The 18,796-nt window shown below is 35.7% G+C and overlaps 1 protein-coding gene across 6 annotated transcripts in view; it reads left to right on the forward strand.

Moving 5' to 3' along the window:
* LOC136038677 (copper-transporting ATPase 1-like) overlaps nucleotides 1-18,796 on the forward strand; it is a 268,609-nt gene that overhangs the window by 98,941 nt on the left and 150,872 nt on the right. For all 6 annotated transcript variants that reach the window (XM_065721953.1, XM_065721956.1, XM_065721954.1 and 3 more), the window contains exons 12-15: nucleotides 1,203-1,343; nucleotides 3,516-3,624; nucleotides 7,301-7,554; nucleotides 12,677-12,874. In XM_065721953.1, the coding sequence (XP_065578025.1) occupies nucleotides 1,203-1,343; nucleotides 3,516-3,624; nucleotides 7,301-7,554; nucleotides 12,677-12,874 (702 nt within the window). The remainder of the gene's footprint in view (nucleotides 1-1,202; nucleotides 1,344-3,515; nucleotides 3,625-7,300; nucleotides 7,555-12,676; nucleotides 12,875-18,796) is intronic.

Here is an 18,796-nt window from a genome sequence, read left to right on the forward strand (position 1 = left end):
TCTTATCAAAAGCGTACCTTTTCTATATTTTGCATAATAAAAAAAATTATCTGTTCATTAGAAAATAATCTCCTCCCCCGCCCTTCTAAAAAATAATTCTGACAGAGGGAAAGGTAGGCTCCTGGTGACCTTTTATATGACCTTGGTAATTATTAGAGGACTATCTAGTTCCAGAGAATGTTTTAACTACAACTACTTGAAGTATTTTCAAAAAGCCTGCAAAGGGAAAGAGAAAAAGAGGGTGTCCTATAATAGGCTGCGATGAGATTGAAAGACCAAGATTTCATTCAAGGGTTCGGGAAGAAAAAACAAACAATAGTCTATGAATTCCAGAAAACGAATAACTTTTTCCAATGTGTTGTTCTTAGAAATATAAATGATACAGCGAGGCATCATTAGTAAGAGTTGTTGCTTGGGTTTTATTTAAATCACCTGACCTTGCTTTAGACTCGATATATCTTTATTGTTGCACTTATTTGTTTATTATGGATTTTTTTTTGTAGAATAAAATTAATTGTTGTTAAAAAGAGATCGTCTTTGGATATTTTCGATTTTTGTAGTTATTTTCCTATTGAATAATTCGGTTTCTGAGAACGTACATTTTTTCGTGTTGTCCTATGGTTTTTTGGTGTTCAATATTTCATCTGAGATTACCTAAGTTCCGAGATGGTATCTAGGGAGTGAAACGAAACGTTTTTTTTCTGATGCCTGAGTGAAACCTCTATGTCTTTATTTTATGGCCACTTGGAAGGAATTCAAATCTTCGGATAGCTAGAATGCGACAGAAGAGCTAATTCCCTGGAAAATCTTTTTTGTCTTCTCCCGGCGAGAAGTTGTATATTATGTTAGAATAAAACATTAGGAATCTTTATCCAAATAAAATTGATAGATTGCTTAATAACTGCGGACAAATTTATGTTAAATTTTTTTTGCCTATTTCAAAATGTATTTTCTACTAATACCATAATAAGTTTCCAGGCGGAATTGTGCTAGCATGATGCAAAATATAAGAGAAACATGATGCAAAATATATTAGGCCGGCAGCCGTTTTTCGTCCCACGCTGCTCAAAGCTTGTGATATGAATATTGGTCGACTTAGCTAGATGCTAAACCGAGTACGAATTAGCTAGTTGCTAGCTTTAGTACTAAGATTCAATCTAAAGTCGGCTTCAACTGAAGCTAATTTTGTCTTGTTCTTCCAGGGAAAAACATCCGAAGCTTTAGCGAAATTGATATCTCTTCAAGCTACAGAGGCAACGCTTGTAGAGATTGGTAAAGAAGGGGAAATACTTAGCGAAAAACAAATTAGTGTTGAGCTGGTTCATAGAGGTGACCTTCTTAAGGTAAGAGTAAAAAATAAAAATAAAATAAAAACAATCCGATTGCTGTACTAAGCTAATGCCGAAAAATTTTTTAAATGCTATTTTTCTAAAAAAAAAACTGCTACAATTTTGAGGAATTTTTAATAAAAACCAATTGCTTTCTGTTCCAAGTCTGATTATTCGATTGTTATGAAATTGAAGTTGAAATTGTCCTGAAATATTTGCGGCTTTGCCATTGTCGTCGACACGACGTGCATTTGGTATTTAAAATTTAAAAGGTATAAATGATAACAGCTGAACGTTTTCAACCTGATTCTGGAAGATGTCCACCTCATCATTGCCGTTTCAGCAGGTTCTCAGTAGTCAAGAACGGCCTGTTCCTATGTTTCCTTGGCGTTTAGTTATGCTTGGGTGTTAAAATGACGAAAATTCTCACCCATCATCATAACGGTAGATTTGAACTCCGAGAACCGTAAATGAACTTTTGCCTTATCCTTAACTTACTCAGTTCCGGGGAAATAGAGGACAATGTCAAATGTGTCAGATCTTCCCCGAAATTTCAGCTTTTCTTGTTCCTAATGTACTAGTTAAGGCTGAATCAGAACGAATATTTTTTATATTAGAACATCATTTTCAAGGCGTTTTGTAATTATGCTATCGTCTTCTTTTACAACCTCAATTCAAAGCATTTGGATGGCTTGTTTTTGCAAAATGGAAAGTACTAAAAACGTTAATTAATGATCAATTACTAAATTATATTGTTTTAATTACATGATTAATACCATTTTGAACCATGTTGTTTGTTGAACCAGCAGTTTTATCCCATTTGCTTGTTACTCATACTACCCGACCACTATAAAAACAGCTTAGAATATTTTGGTATTTATGGTATCAATAATGGTATCAAAATACCATTTTGGTAATATAATGGTAAATATAACGTAAATAATGTGAATATAATGGTATCAAAATACCATTTGGAACCGTATTGTTTGTTGAACCAGCATTTTTATTCCATAAACTTGTCACTCATACTGCCCGATCGAAGAACTGCTTCCACTGTAAAGTCAGCATAAAATAAAACCTAAAATACCCCTGTAGGAGCATTTTGACAGTTTAGAATCAATACAGAGTTTTTGCTAGACTACGGCACCTAATGTAAAGAAAAAAAAGTTGTTGGAATATCATCAAAATAAGCTAAGAAAAAATACACCAAACAGCCTCAATCAGCTTAAGAAGATGTTCTTAAACCTTCCAAGCAGGGCAATAACTGTAACAAATTGAAGATAGTAAGGTATTTCCCATCAACAAAGAAATGACGCTCATAGAAAGCATTGGCTCGAAATGACGTTGTTTGGCGTCAACAGTGTTGCAAGATGCTCAAAACGCAATTGCTCAAAACACGTTTTAATTTTGCACAATCAACCATCCAAACACTTTGGGAAGAATAAAAATTAAGATGGAAATTAGTCACATAATTGTTGGTCTTGTTTTTATGTTGAGACTGTTATTATAACTCTGGGTCAGAGTTATGTAATTAAACACTTTTAGAGACTTATCGAGGAAGCAGAACGTCCAAGTTCGTTTTAATCAATATATATTAGTGCCAAAGTGGTCAATTTTGGTACCCCTTTTCCAAAAGACCTGAAAATGAATTTACGGTTCTCATAGGATTTTAGGGTCCCAAAAGGCTGAAAAAGTGTCCATTAGGTAATCCAGCAGTGATAAAACCGCAGCTCTAAGGCTATTAAAGTTCATGTTAGCTTTCAACGCTTATATATTTTTTTTTATTACTTATTTTTGAATGCAATACTTCATCGTTTTAACCTCCTTTTTTCACATGGAAATAAAAAAAAAGAACACTGGAGAAAATAAAGCATTTTTTTGCCCCTGGTACTGTATAAAGAACAAGTCATCTGAGAGTGATGAATAAGAATTTATGGGTTTTAATTAGTAAAACAAGAAAAAAATTGAATTGCTGCTTTTTATTTTATTTGTTATATCAGTTTCTATTAAACGCTTTGATCCAAAATACAATTGTAAAAATATGTAAAAAATACAACCATTTCAGTCCAAAGTATTTTTGATGAACCCTGATTCTTCATTTTAGTTCCGTCGAATTATTTACTAGAATTCGGAGCAAATTGTTACCTTAAGGCTGCTAAATTAGTCTTGCTAATTTTTCTTGTTCAGGTGGTACCAGGTGCAAAAGTTCCAGTTGATGGAAAAGTTTTCTCCGGGAGTTCAACTTGTGACGAGTCACTAATTACTGGAGAATCAATGCCTGTTCTCAAGAAGAAAGGTAAGGGTTCTTTAATATATCTTCTTCTTTTAAAGTTTGTTATTTTATTTTCTTTAAATGAAAAGGATCAGTTACTCTGAAATATATTTTAAAAGAAATCTCGTGTCTATGCGAATTTGTATGATTTCTAAGTTTTATTTTGTTGGTTCATTGTTAAAGGGAACAAAGTTTAGAAACAACTTTTGAAATAGATCCGTGCTGGCTGTAATGCTCCAACTTTTATATTTTACTAAAACCCTCCTCATTCGCTTCAAAAGCTCGTTGCATGAAGGCCATGTCTTCATGCGGCAAATAAATGGTTTACCTTCCTTTTAGAGAGATTTCAAATACCATCCCTGACAGTCTCACAATGAATGGATCGTAACCTTCCTTGAACGGATCTCCTTTGGCAGAAAAAAAAGAACGAGTTTTTCCAACCGAAAGTAAAGAGAAACATTAAAATTTAGAAAGATAAGAAATTATACTGCTCTTAAAAGGGGCTGTCCCTTCCTCAATGCTTGATCTTTACGCTAAAGTCTTAAAGTTAAAAAAAAAGCTTCTCATTCAAATTCGACACCCCTTGCGTTTCAAGAGTCATTCTTAAGGAATTGGGACAAAATTCAAACTTTAGTGGAAAGAGCGAGGGATGGGGAAAGGGCAGGCCCTTTCATATAAAGAATAATTTCTGTTCGTTTTAATTTTTAATGTTGTTCCGACTTTTAGTCGAAATAACTTTTTTTCTGACCGTTTATCACACCATGTTTGGAAATATCTCCCTCGCCCGTGTAAATTTCCACTATAAGATTCCCCTGGAAGAATTCCTACCAACCAAAAATTATCCCCGAAGAAAATCCTCCCATAGTAAATACCCCCCCCCTCCTATGAGAAACTTTCAATAATTTCCAATAACAAATACTATTTGTAAACGATGGGCATATTGCATTGCTTACAGTGCTTTCCTCGGCGCTATGGGGAGAGGGTCACGTCATCCTCAGAGGTGTAGTTATTGGACCTTTCAACTATGACGAACCAAATGGCTATCTCAAAATTTCGATCGGATGTCCTAGGCGACAAAAGGAGTGTGGGAGGTGGCTAGTTGTCCTCTACTCTTTTTAGCCACCGAAAACGGCACTACAATTTGTGATTTCCGTTCTAATAAGCCCTCTCCCCATCTTCTAGGACAATTGATTCAGTAAGATCACCCAAGAAGAAAACAAACCCCCTCTCCCAAAGAAAAAATAAACACGCATCGTTGAACTTTCTTCTGATAATTTTTCTTTTTTTCATTTTTTTTTTAGAAAACTCAACAGTTTTAGTCATAGGAATTTGAAACCTCTACAGCAGGGTAATCTGTTATGCTGAATCTGATGGTGTGAATTTCTGTATGGCAACTGTTTAGTTTTTCGCATGGTGTTCGCTAAGAGCAGTGTGGTCCTTCACGCCCCCCCCCTCATTTTTCTAAAATCTGGTAAATTTTACCTGGCTCGTAACTTTTTATGGGCATAATTTAACTTAATTAATTTTACCTATTACCGTATTAAGCATAAAAGGCCAATTTTGATGTATTAATTAGTATTAAAATTCATATCCCCCCCACTTTTCTAAAATTCGGTAAATTTTACCAGGCTCGTAACCTTTTATGGGTATAATTTAACTTAATGAATCTTAACTATTGTATTCAGCATAAAAGGCCAATTTTGATGTATTAATTGTTATTAAAATTCATTTTTTAAGTTTTGATTACTATTGATTCAGCTTAAAGTGATCCAGTATTGTATGATTTTCATTACATATTGATGCAGCTGAGTCCTATTTGATTCAGCTAAAAAAGCCCATTTTTAAGGATTAATTATTATTATAATTCATTTTTTTAGAGTTTTGATTACTATTGGGCGAGTCTCTCTTTACTTACAGTTCGTTACTACAAACTGTTTTATAGTTGTAGGAAGGATTTTTATTAAAAAACTGCATGTGATTATGAGAAGACAATTTAAAAGCTGCAAGTAGAATTAGTCTATTTCAAGTCCTTAACTCTTTTAAACTTAGTTTCAGTCATGTAGAATGGCCAACAAGATTGGTTGTCTTTCAGACAGTGTTATCTCTATCTCCAAATTTTGACGATTTCTTCGGAATTCCCCGAGACAAAATTAAACTGGGTACTCCGAATTCGTCTATAAAATTAAATACAAAGAGTATTTCGCTAACAGGAAATACAATTGTAATTTTCTGGATGCTAATTTTTGGGGAACTTTGAAAAAACTAATTTTCTTATGGGGAAGTTTCAAAGAAATTAATTTAATTTTTGCGAAATTGGAGGAAACCTCGAAAACTTCTGGGATAGTGGAAGCACCGATGTTACCGTTGCTGTTTGCGCTGTATATCATTATTTCCGTCACCGCGACAGAGAAGTTTTATAACTACAATAACCCTAAGGAAGATGAGCACAAGAACCTACTGACTGTTCGTCGCTAGTGAACGAACACACATCTAGAAAGAAGTTTGAATTCTAAAAAAAAAAAAACCCAAAAACAATGACTTTTTTGAACATCTTATTCGGTTGTCTTTTCAAAAGTAATTCTCAATTAGAAATGGTAAGTAGGAAGATTTAAGACAAGCCATAAAAACATTTTTAACGGCACTCTCAGTCCGAACTAAAAACTACCCAGATGAAATTTCTTGGACAAATAAATATGCACTTCTACCTTTGGATAGAAGGTTTAAAGGTTTAAGATTATTTAGTGTTCTAAAACATGCATGTTCTTAATTTTCATAGTGTTTGTTAATTATGAAACAGGGCTTGTTTTGCATGCTGAACATTATTTTAGAAATCAGGCTAAATGTAGAAAAAAAGTTTTTTTTAGTAAAAGTGGCTCTTTTATTCGGCCCAAGGTAAAGCAAAAATGGATACAAATAAAGTCTTATTTAGATTCAACCATAAGTATAATGTGTGAGCTAGATCATGGTCCTACCTGACGAAAAAAATTGATTTGTCAATGATATGTGCTCTTCCTTAATTTTAACGTCACAGGTTCTATTGAAGCAGAAAATTTAAATGTCAAGAAACTGGCTTTAGAAGCAGATTATTAGGAGCAAATTATTCCCAAGTGATGTCTAATAGTACGGTGTCTCTATATTTTTTTGGTCTACGTCGCGGTAGTCAACAAACTACAAAGAGAAATAAAACTAAAAAAAAAACAAACAAAAAAAAAACAAACGAGACTGCGGCCAGTAGAGAGAAAAGAGAAGAAAGACTAAAATAACGCGGATATTTCGTCTGTATCTAAACTTGGCGTCCTCAGCACAAGATAAAAAAGAAAAACACTAAACTAAAAACACATAAAACCACCACCAGTAATAATAAATACAATTGTCGCTACTGATCCACGTAGAGAAAAGAAGTGAGTAGGGTTTCAATCGCTGTAGTCGTTCATGTTGGGGTGTCATCTGCTGTCACGTGATTAGAACATAACTTAAAAATCAGATAATGTCAGTTTATCCTTGCTACAGGCATTAATAAGGTATTTTGACTGACTAGATCATGTATAGCCACCTTTAGTTAAGAGACACCTTACGCTATAGTTCACAATTAAATAGGTCCATCAGATTTAGCGCACCCGATATGTACCCCTTTTTACTAGATCTCCCGTATCTCCTAATATTATTCAAGATTTGCTTTTTGGCCAGTTTTTATTTATAGGATCACTTGTTATTGGAGGATCAATAAATCAGAGTGGGTTACTCATAGTTAGAACAACTCACATTGGCCAAGATACAACCTTGGCACAAATAGTTCGTCTCGTTGAAGAAGCACAGACTTCAAAAGCTCCAATTCAACAACTAGCTGACAAAATTGCTGGCTATTTTGTGCCTGTTGTGGCCTTACTATCTTTAGCGACTCTGACAGGATGGATTATAGTTGGTTATGTTGGCCTTGAATACCTCCCAATAACAGTAAGGAAATATTCAAAGCCTCGCTTTATTACTCGCTTTTTTTTTTGTTACAATAGTATCTCAGTTCTATCGTAGATCTGTCAGCTTAAGCCTTTTTTATTTATATGTCTTTTTATGCTTATAGTGTTTTGATTGCTCTTGTTCGTGACATTCTTGTCTAGAAAGGATTGTTAAATCCAGGCTCAGACTCGCGGAGAGGAGGTGGGTGAAGTGCTTTCCTCTCTTCTAGATGACTTGTCTAACAAAAATCTGTTAAATATGCTCTAAGATATTAACTGATGTTACGCTAGTTTTTAAGATCTATTTGTTGTTTTTTTTAAATCCTAAAATATGATAAATTTGCCGCTTAAAAATAGGGACTTTACTTACAGTGATGCTTAGAACTTGTGATAATTGTTTCATGTATTATTTTGTTTGATATTCGTAGAACAAAAATGAAAAACTTTGACAAGTGAGGCTCCTCCTCCACGGTAAATTTGGGTTATAACCAAACAAAAATCTGGTTGAAGTAAAACAAGATTTGATTTCTAAAGAGCATTTACTGCAAAAGTTCCCCCCTCCCCAACCCTGCAAGTAAAGGAAAAAGAGTTAATTGGTATTTGAAGTTAGTTTTATCTCTCCAAATTCATGCCAGTGGTAGCCCAATTTCGAAAACATTTACACCAGATGGCGTGTGCGAGGTGGCGTATTACACGAGGTGGCGTGTGCTTCGTGGCGTGATGTTTTCAATGAATGGTGCGAGTAAGCGTGGCGTGATGTTTTCAATGAATGGTGCGAGTAAGCGTGGCTTGACGGAAATATGGGTTCCCTGATGGAACAAGTGGTTTTTCCAAAATGTACAGAGTCAGCGACCCCTCGATTTATAGTTTCTAAGACTATGCATCATATTTGTTTGAAGGATTTCAAAACAGTGTTGTATAATTATGTATGTTCTCATCTATCTTTCTTGCGAAATTGAAGTAATAGCCCCTGAAGTGTTGCATCTTCTATTACCACTGGTGTTATTAACTCATATTCAGTCTGGCACTTTTTTAATGAAGTCATAAAAGAAGATAAAGGTAACACGTTAGTGACAAAAATTAGAAGTATAAAGAAAATATTAAGACAAGAAAACTCCTACGAAAAAATGAAATAGATTTATTTCCAAAACAAACAAGAATTTTTTTTTGACTGATTCTGTTTTTATCAATATTGTTTTATTAATTGCTATGGTCGAGCGATCAGTCTTCATGAATACCAATGCAAGCTCTTCGCAGTAGTGTTGGTTCCAATTGGCTTGAAATTAACTGAGGTTAATGCGTTTTTTTTTGTTCAGCTAAGTAGGTTGTGGAGTATATAGGAAGTAGTTGGAAAATTCATAAAATTTGGCTATTTTGAAATGGTGGATATGGGTACGTGCCCTGATTTTAACTATGTTAGAGATAGCCTGTCAAAATTATTTTAAATTATGGATTCTGGAATCCCTGTTTCTTGTTTTGTAAGTTGGATCACAAGATTACCTTATTTTTGAAGCAACTCCTTGTGGTGCTACCACAGATTGTTGGTACTTAAACAGCTTTCTCACTCCCAGCAAGATACATAGAGCGAAGTGATCCTCAATAACATTGGCTGTCTAACAAAATCTCCCGCCTGGGCTATTCCATCGCCCACAATATTCCCGCGCAAAGTCGTTCGATTGGATAACACTCCACGTGCGCTTGGATTAGATAACGCTCCGCCCGTGGAATATCATTGGGTATCGTCAATATTTAGAAGCTAAATCATCTGATCGAATGGCTTTTGAAATTTTCAATAATGTTCTGGTGCCATATCTAGTGAAACCTAATAAATAACATGTGACGCTACCTTAAAGAGACTTGAGGAACCATTGGTACAAGCAATTAGTTGGGTGTTCTAACGAATGGATAAAATTGCTGAGGATCTGGAAGATGCGGCTAGACGGCATAATAGTAAAATATTATACTGGCATGTTAATAAATTGAAAGGGAGTAGCCGATCCGGACTAGTCCCAGTTAAAGATAAAAATGGGGTCACAATTAGTGATAAGGAAAAAGTTAAAGAAAGATGGGTGGAACATTTTGAGAATGTGCTAAACCGAGATACAGTTGCAGGAAAAGATATAGATGAAAATGAAAAAGTTTGTGATACCTTGGATGTGAAGGAAGATTTGTTTAGTGAGGAAGAATTAGCGACAGTACTAGAAGGATTAAAAAATAATAAGGCCCCAGGTGCTGATAGTATGATTAATGAGTTCCTTAAATATGGTGGCTCTGAGGTTAGGAATAAGCTACTGAAGATTATGAACATGATTTTTGAAAAAGGGGAAGTACCCAATGATTTTAGGAAAACCTTAATTAAACCACTGTATAAGAAAGGTGACAAGAGTGAATGTCGGAATTATCGAGGCATTAGTCTGGTCTCTGTAGGTAGCAAATTACTGAGTAATATGATACTTTTTAGACTGAGACATGCTGTAGACAAAGTTTTAAGGGAAGAACAATGCGGTTTTAGAAAAGGTAGAGGATGTGTCGACCATGTTTTCACTCTTAGGTTAATAATTGAGAAGTCCCTTCGTTGTCAAACACCTTTGGTCCTTAGTTTTATCGATTATGAGCAAGCTTTCGATTCTGTTGATAGAACAGCGTTAAAAAAGGTCTTATCGTTATATGGTATACCAGAAAAATACATTAAAGTGATTTGCGCTATGTACGAGAATAATACTGCTGCGGTTAAGGTAGGAAATGAGGTTAGCAACTGGTTTTGTATTAAATCAGGAGTTAAGCAGGGTTGTGTTCTATCCCCCTTTATATGGATCATTTTGATGGACTTCGTCTTAAGGAGCACAGGAAAGGCAATTGGAGACCATGGAATCAAATGGGGAGGAAGAACGCTCCTGGACTTAGATTATGCTGATGATTTAAGCATATTAGATGAAAGTGTGAGCAAAATGAATGAATTTTTAGAGGTTTTACGAGTTCAGGGTGCTAAAATAGGCTTGAAAATTAATGTTAAGAAGACTAAGTCACTAAGGTTAGGAATAAGTGAAGATGAACAGGTGACCTTAGGTAACGAAAAGATTGATCAGGTTGGGAGCTTCAGTTACCTTGGTAGTATTATTAGTAAAGATGGTGGGAGCAGTGAAGATGTTAAAAGTAGAATAGCTAAAGCTCAGGGTGTTTTTTCACAGTTAAAAAAAGTTTGGAAGAATAGAAAGATAAGCCTACAAACCAAGATTAGAATATTGGAAGCTACAGTGATGACAGTGGTCAAATATGGCTCTGAAGCATGGACACTCCGAAAAGCAGATGAAAATTTACTAGATGTTTTCCAGAGAAATTGCCTACGGATTGTTCTGGGTACCCGGCTGACTGACCGTATTTCAAACAGTAGGTTGTACGAAAAGTGTGGTTCAATCCCGCTTTCTGGGGCTATAATGAAAGAAAGGTTGAGATGGCTAGGCCACGTTCTACGGATGAAGGATGACAGATTACCGAAGATTGTCCTTTTTGGCCAACCGTCTGGGGCTACACGGAAAGCAGGTCGTCCTTGTCTGGGTTGGGAGGATGTCATAAATAAGGATTTAAAGGAAATGGGAACTTCCTGGGAGGGTGTAAAGAGGGAGGCTTTAAATAGATTAGGTTGGAGGAGGAGCGTGCGTAGCTGTGTTGGCCTCAGGCGGCTTGGTGCTGCAGTGAGTTATTAGTAGTAGTAGTTAGTAGTCTAACGAATTCCTACTGGTACGTGCCATTCAAATTAATGAAATCAATCCTAACCCTGCCTCACTCCCAGCGAGATACATATGGCGAAGTTATCCTCAATTACATTGACATTCTAATAAAATTTGACAGCCTAGGCTATTCTCTCCCGGGCAAAGTCGTTCGATTGGATAACACTCCACTTGCGCTTGGATTGGATAACGCTCCGTGAAAATTGCAATAATGTTGAAGTGACATATCTAGTGAGACTTAATAGATAATATGTGGTGCTACCTCAAAAGAGGCTTGGAAACCACTGGTACAAGCGATTAACTGGGTGCTCTAACGATTTCCTTCTGGTACATGCCATTCATATTAATGAAATCAATATGAATGCATGTTCAACATAATAACGTAAGTGTCAGAAATGCATTTATGTGGAAACGAAGAAAATATTCAACTTTCTAAAATAAAAATAAAATATACGATTATATTTTTACAAAACGCCCTATGTTGAGATAGGGCAGTTTTGCATGAATAAGTGGATTTAACTGTAGATGGCCTCCTATAATTTTCTGTTGAAATTGCAGTTCAAGTGTTCAAGGGAAAACGCCCATCTCAACTTAGGTCACTTTACTCAGTTATTGAACGTTCCATGTTTACTGTCCCAAGTTAAGATAAGTCATGTTGCCGTAGTTTGGAGGCTGAGAAAAAAAAGTAATGCCCAGGGATTTATTCCGAAATAAGACAGAATTTTTATTTATGAAGTGATTCTCTCTCAAAGCTACGTTATTTGATTTTGGGCGTTTAGCCTAAACACGGTCGACTGAGCTTGAAATATATTTCCAAAACTAGTGGAGGGTATTGTTACTTGTTGAAACTGAAACTCCCTTACCCAACTTAAAAACTAACTGAAAGTAATGCAAGCTTTACCTCTCACAGAGACCATCTATCTTGGCTTTACTCTATTTAGCCATGGCTCTCAAGTTTTTATTCACTTCCACCAAGTTGATTTTAGTTAAAAAATCAACTCCATTGAATTGAAACCAACTTGGTATAAGTGAATACAAATTTGTCAGCCGTGGCTAATTAGAGTAAGGCGAAGAGTATAGTCACTTTTTAATGCAATATTATCTTACTAGTATATTTGGTCTTCAAATGAACTGCCTTTAAATGATTTTCCAATTAGGGCTTGCCTTCAAAGGAACTGCAATGGAGGTGTTTTTTTTATACCTTCAAATAGAAAAAAGGAAAACTGTATTTCATAGAGATACAAAAACCCAAATACAACATGACATGGACTTTAGAGGCTCACGCTTGTCCGAAAAGTTAATGGCCACATTAGCAAAACCATGTAAATTACATGAAACATAGATTAAGGGTTTGTTTAGACTATTTTATCTAATATTTAAGTTTTGTCTCTACAGGAAATGGACATGCATGGTTTCAATTATACAGAAATAGTGTTCCAATATGCATTTAGATGTGCGCTAACTGTCTTAGCAATTGCGTGCCCTTGTGCTTTGGGTTTGGCCACTCCCACTGCTGTAATGGTCGGAACTGGAGTCGGAGCTCTGAATGGAATCTTGATTAAAGGCGCGGAAGTACTTGAAAATGCACATAAAGTGAGTACAAATTGTTTATCATTGTAAATAAATAATACTATATTATTTTAAAGAATACATTATGTATTAAGTGACTTACCTACAAAAGTATTTTTTAGAAAGACAAGTTAGGCTATCTTATTCTGTTATGTTTGAGTACTATATTGGATATACGTATTGGAATGCTATATTATAATATATTAGTAATAAATTAAGTATAATATGTGTTGCAGTCTTTGGAAGTGGGAAACTAAAGTCTGTAATCTTGTTCGGAGGAGGGAGGTGAGGGTTTTATTAAACTTACTGGCCAAAAAAGAAAGAAAGAAATCTAACCTAGGAAAGTCGTTATTCAAGAATTGTTTATCAAACAGTGAAAAGGCTGTTAAATTTACGTTGTTTAAAGTTTCCTTTAATTTTTAGAATTAACTTTCTTTTCTTGGGGGGGTTGTGGAGCTTTGGTCCCTTAGCCCCTCAGTGGGTATATACCTGATTTATTAAGTAAAAAAGACCATGGCAAAGAATAATATGTTGCATCAACCACTAAAAACCCAGCAAAACATATTAAAAATATTTAACGTATTATTCAAATAAAACATGTTGACTAATACAAAACTAAACGGAAAGAACTAGGTAATCTTTAAGATTAATTATAATCTTAATAAGAACTAACTATACCACTGATGGAAGATTAAAAAAAAAGGTTGATTATTGCCCCTCCCAAGCAATTAGTTTCCGTCAATAATAAATAACAAGGCACTTTTAAAGCATATTTGTAAGTTTTCGCATATGTAAAGAAGTGACTCATTTTCAAAAAAAGCTCAATAGAATGGATTTCTTATTGAATTGGTACTTATGTATTATAGTACAATTGCTGTAAATTATTATGACAAAGTATTCTTATATTCCATAATTTTGCTACTAAAGTATTATATTCTCATCATATTTTGATGTATTAAATTAGGTTTAACCTAGCTTCACTTCTTTGGTGTGGTTGCTATAATACGTAAGTGCCATGAAATGATTGTCTGTACTTGATCCATCAAGAACCCAGCTTATTTTTGTTGACTACTCTTCATTCAGAATTATCAAGGATAGAATTAACAGCAAAAGGAAGCTGTACAAGTTTACGTAAACACGATTTCGAATCCAACATAGTCAAACAAAAGTAATCGTAAAATAAGAAAAGTATTACAAAATTAGTAAATCCAGGTATTTTAGGGCAATTAATCCCTAAGTTTATGATCAGTTAGAAGGTTGCTATAATTTGAATACAATGCACTAAATTGCTAGCTTGTGAGATTTTTATAACGAGTTTTAAACTGGTTGGCTTGGTTTTTATGGCACTTGGTATTAACCAAGTTTAACTCGGTTAACTCGAAAAAAATAGAAAAAAATGAAGTATTTTTAACTTACGAACGGTTGATTAGATCTTAATGAAATTTGATGTTTATAAATGATATCGTGTCTCAGAGCTAAACTTGGTGGGAAAAATAAGCTCAAGTCCTAGATACATGATTGACATAACCGGAACGGATCCGCTCTCTTTGGGGTAGTTGGGGGGGGGGGGGGTAATTCTGAAAAATTAAAAAAGGGGTATTTTTAACTTCCGAACGGGTAATCGGATCCCAATCAAATTTAATATTTAGAAGGATATCGTGCTCCAAAGCTCTTATTTTAAATCCCGACCGGATCTAGTGAAATTGAAGGGTTTTTTTTCGGGGGGGGGGGGGGTGGAACCTAAAATCACGGAAAACACTTAGAGTGGAGGGATCGGGATGAAACTTGGTGGAAGAAGATGTCTTAAATACGTGATTGGCATAATTGGAACGGATCGATCTATTGGAGGGGAGGTTAATTCTGAAAAATTAGAAAAAAATGACGGATTTTTACTACGAAGGAGTGATCGGATCTTCATGATACTTCATATTTAAAAGAACCTAGTAACTCAGATCTCTTATTTTAAATCTCAACCGGATCCAGCGTCATTGGGGCAGTTGGGGCAGTTGGGGGACAGGAAATCTTAGAAAATTCTTAAAGCGGAGAGATCAGGATGAAACTGAATGGGAAGAATAAAAACAAATGTAAGATACGTGACTGACATAACCAGACTGGAGCCGATCTCTTTGGTGGAGTTGGGGGGGGGGGGGGTAATTCTAAAAAATGAAGTATTTATAGCTTACGAACGGGTAGCCAGATCTCAATAAAATTTGATATTTAGAAGGGTCTTGTGCTTAAAAGCTCTTATTTTAAATTCTGACCAGATCCTGTGACATTGGGGGGAGTTGGAGAGGGAAACCGGAATTCTTAGAAAACGTGAAAATTGGGTTATTTTTATTTTACGAATAGGCGATCGGATCTTAATGAAACTTGATATATAGAAGGATCTTATGTCTCAGGTGCTCCATTTTCGGCTCGAATGGATCCGGGGACAGGGGGGTTGGAGGAGGGAAACAGAAATCTTGGAAAACGCTTTATAGTGGAGAGATCGGGATGAAACTTAATGGGAAGAATAAGCACAAAGTGATTGACATACTTGGAACGGATCCGTTCTCTTTGAAGGAGCTGGGGGGTGTTAATTTGGAAGAATTAGAAAAATTGAGGTATCTTTAACTTAAGAATGGGTGACCGGATCTTAATGAAATTTGATATTTAGAGGGAATTCATGTCTTAGAGCTCTTATTTCAAATCCCGACCAGATCTGTTGGCATTGGGGGAGTTGGAGGGGGAAATCGGAAATCTTGGAAAACGCTTGGAGTGGAGGAATCGGGATGAAGCTTTGTGGACAGAATATGCAAATGTCGGACGTGATTGCCGTAGCCGTACTGGATTTGCTCTCTTTGGGGGAGTTGGGGGGAGGGGTTCAGTGCTTTGGCGAGTTTGGTGCTTCTGGACGTGCTAAGACGATGAAAATTGGTAGGCGTGCCAGGGAGCTGCACAAATTGCCTTGATAAAGTCGTTTTCCCAGATTCGACCATCTGGGGGGCTAAAGGGAGAGGAAAAATTAGAGAAAATGAGTTATTTATAACTTACGAGTAGGTGATTGGATCTTAATGAATTTTGGTATTTAGAAGGACATCGTGACTCAGAGCTCTTATTTTAAATCCCGACCGACATTAAGCCTCTGATTTTCCTTTTAAACCTACCTATTGGTTCTTAGAATTTTGTCAGAGCTCATACCATATGAGCTCTTGTTTTTTCTTGCTTTTATATTTTATACATTTTAAATATGTCCTCAAATATCAGTTTTTTAATAACTCTTTACCGCTTTTAATTTTCTATCTTAAAAAGGAAGCAAATAACATTCGTTAGTTGGTTTCTCTTTTATCTTTAATTAAGTTGATCAAAAGAAAAGAAAAGTCCCTTTGTCTCTAAAATGTAATTCCAGAACTTTCTTTTTTTCCTTTTCAATGACCTTTTTTCTTTGTTGAGATTTTTTTTTTTTTGTAACTCTGACCAGAAACTAGAGATTTCTGCAAGTTTTGTAAAATATTATTTGTGATTAGTCGTACTCATTAATAATATTAAATGAAAGACAAAACCTGAAAATGTTAACGAAAACGTATTGGACTTGTAAAACCTTCTTGTAAGCTGGCTGATATTTGCGAAAAGAGGATTTTGTTATTATTTTTTGCCACGTGTGCTACAACTGTATCTCTTACGGTTTAGCTTTTATATCAAATAGTTCGTGGTAACGGAGCGACTCGGCTCAATAGTAATCAAAACTCTAAAAAATTGAATTTTGATATCAATAGCTACATCAAAAGAATCGCATTTTAATGTTGATTTTAAATATATAAGTTTCATCAAGTTTAGTCTTACCCATCAAACGTTACGAGCCTGAGAAAATTTGCCTTATTTAGGAAAATAGGGGGAAACACCCCCTAAAAGTCGTAGGATCTTAACGAAAATGACACCGTCAGATTCAGTGTATCAGAGTACCCTACTGTAGAAGTTTCAAGCTCCTATCTACAAAAATGAGGAATTTTGTATTTTTTGCCAGAAGACAAATCACGGGTGCGTGTTTATTTATTTGTTTTTTTTTTGTTTTTTTTTTGTTTTTGTTTTTTTCCCAGGGGTCATCGTATCGACCAAGTGGTCCTAGAATGTCGCAAGAGGGCTCATGATAATGGAAATGAAAAGTTCTAGTGCCCTTTTTAAGTGACCAAAAAAATTGGAAGGCATCTAGGCCCCCTCCCACGCTCATGTTTTTCCCAAAGTCAACGGATCAAAATTTTGAGATAGCCATTTTGTTCAGCATAGTCGAAAACCATAATAACTATGTCTTAGGGGATGACTTACTCCCCCACAATCCCTGGGGGAGGGGCTGCAAGTTACAAACTTTGACCAGTGTTTACATATAGTAATGGTTATTGGGAAGTGTACAGACGTTTTCAGGGGGATTTTATTTTGTTTGGGAGTGGGGCTGAGGAGAGGGGGCTATGTTGGAGGATCTTTCCTTGGAGGAATCTGTCATGGGGGAAGAAAAATTCAATGACAAGGGCGGAGGATTCTCTAGCATTACTATAAGAAAACAATGAAAAATAAACATGAAAGCGTTTTTTCAAATGAAAGGAAGAAGTAGCATTGAAACTTAAAACGAACAGAGATTATTACGCATATGAGGGGTTCTAAAAATACTTTAGCATAAAGAGCGAGGTATTTAGGAGGAGATAAATACCCTGCTTTTTATGCTAAAGTATTTTTAGTAATTTCAACTATTTATTCTACGGCCTTTCTGATTCAGGGGTCATTCTTAAAGAATTGGGACGAAACTTACGATTTAGTGTAAAGAGCGAGGTATTAACGAGGGTACAAACCCCCTCGTATACATAATAAAAATATAAGGTTATGAAAGTTTGTTACGTAAGTTAATTCTTAAGTTACGTATATTTTTTACTATTAAAAACGTTCGTTAAAAATTAAAAGTTCTAGTTGCCTTTTTAAGTAACCGAAAAATTGGAGGGCAACTAGGCCTCCTTCTCCACCCCTTATTTCTCAAAATCGTCTGATCAAAACTAAGAGAAAGCCATTTAGCCAAAAGAAGAATTAATATAAAAATTTCATTTTAATAATTTATGTGCGGAGAGCCAAAACCAAACATGCATTAATTCAAAAACGTTCAGAAATTAAATAAAAAAAACAAATTTTTTTAGCTGAAAGTAAGGAGCGACATTAAAACTTAAAACGAACAGAAATTACTCCGTATATGAAATGAGTTGTCCCCTCCGCAATCCCTCGCTCTTTACGCTAAAGTTTGACTCTGCCACAATTCTACTTTTTAAAACATTTAAAAGCTTTTAATTATTATTTAATACTAGCTGGGTCCCGGCAGCCGGATCTCATATCATAGATGATAGTCCTGAGTCAAATAAATATCGGATTGAATTCTAAACCTTAAATAAAGACACTATTCAAGAATTAGAAAGAAGTCAGATTACTATTAAATACAAGCTGCCCCAGCATGGCACGTGGCAGGCTTCTATATATGGATTCTCATTGTCCCTTGTGTTCTAACTGCAGACAGTTCTGGGTCCCGGCGGCTTCGCCACCGGGCCCAAGCATGGCACGTGGCAGGCTTCTATATATGGATCCTTTTTGTCCCTTGTGTTCTAACCGCCGACAGTGCTGGGCCCCAATTATGGCACGCGACAGGGTTCTATATATGGATTCTCATTGACTCTTGTGTTCTAACGACAGACAGTGCTGGGTTCCGGTAGCTTTGCCACCGGTCCCCACGGGTGGATTCTCATTGTCCCTTGTGTTCTACCAAAAGAACCAAGGGACCAAAGGGGGGGGGGACCTAAAATCTTGGAAAATGCTTAGAGTGTAGGGATCGGAATGAAACTTGGTGTGAAAAATAATCACAAGTCCTAGATACGTGATTGACATAACCGGAACCTATCTGCTCTCTTTGGGAGCGTTGGGGGAGGGTTAATTTTGAAA

Source organism: Artemia franciscana, chromosome 18, assembly GCF_032884065.1.
Source record: "Artemia franciscana chromosome 18, ASM3288406v1, whole genome shotgun sequence".
Taxonomy (NCBI): domain Eukaryota; kingdom Metazoa; phylum Arthropoda; class Branchiopoda; order Anostraca; family Artemiidae; genus Artemia; species Artemia franciscana.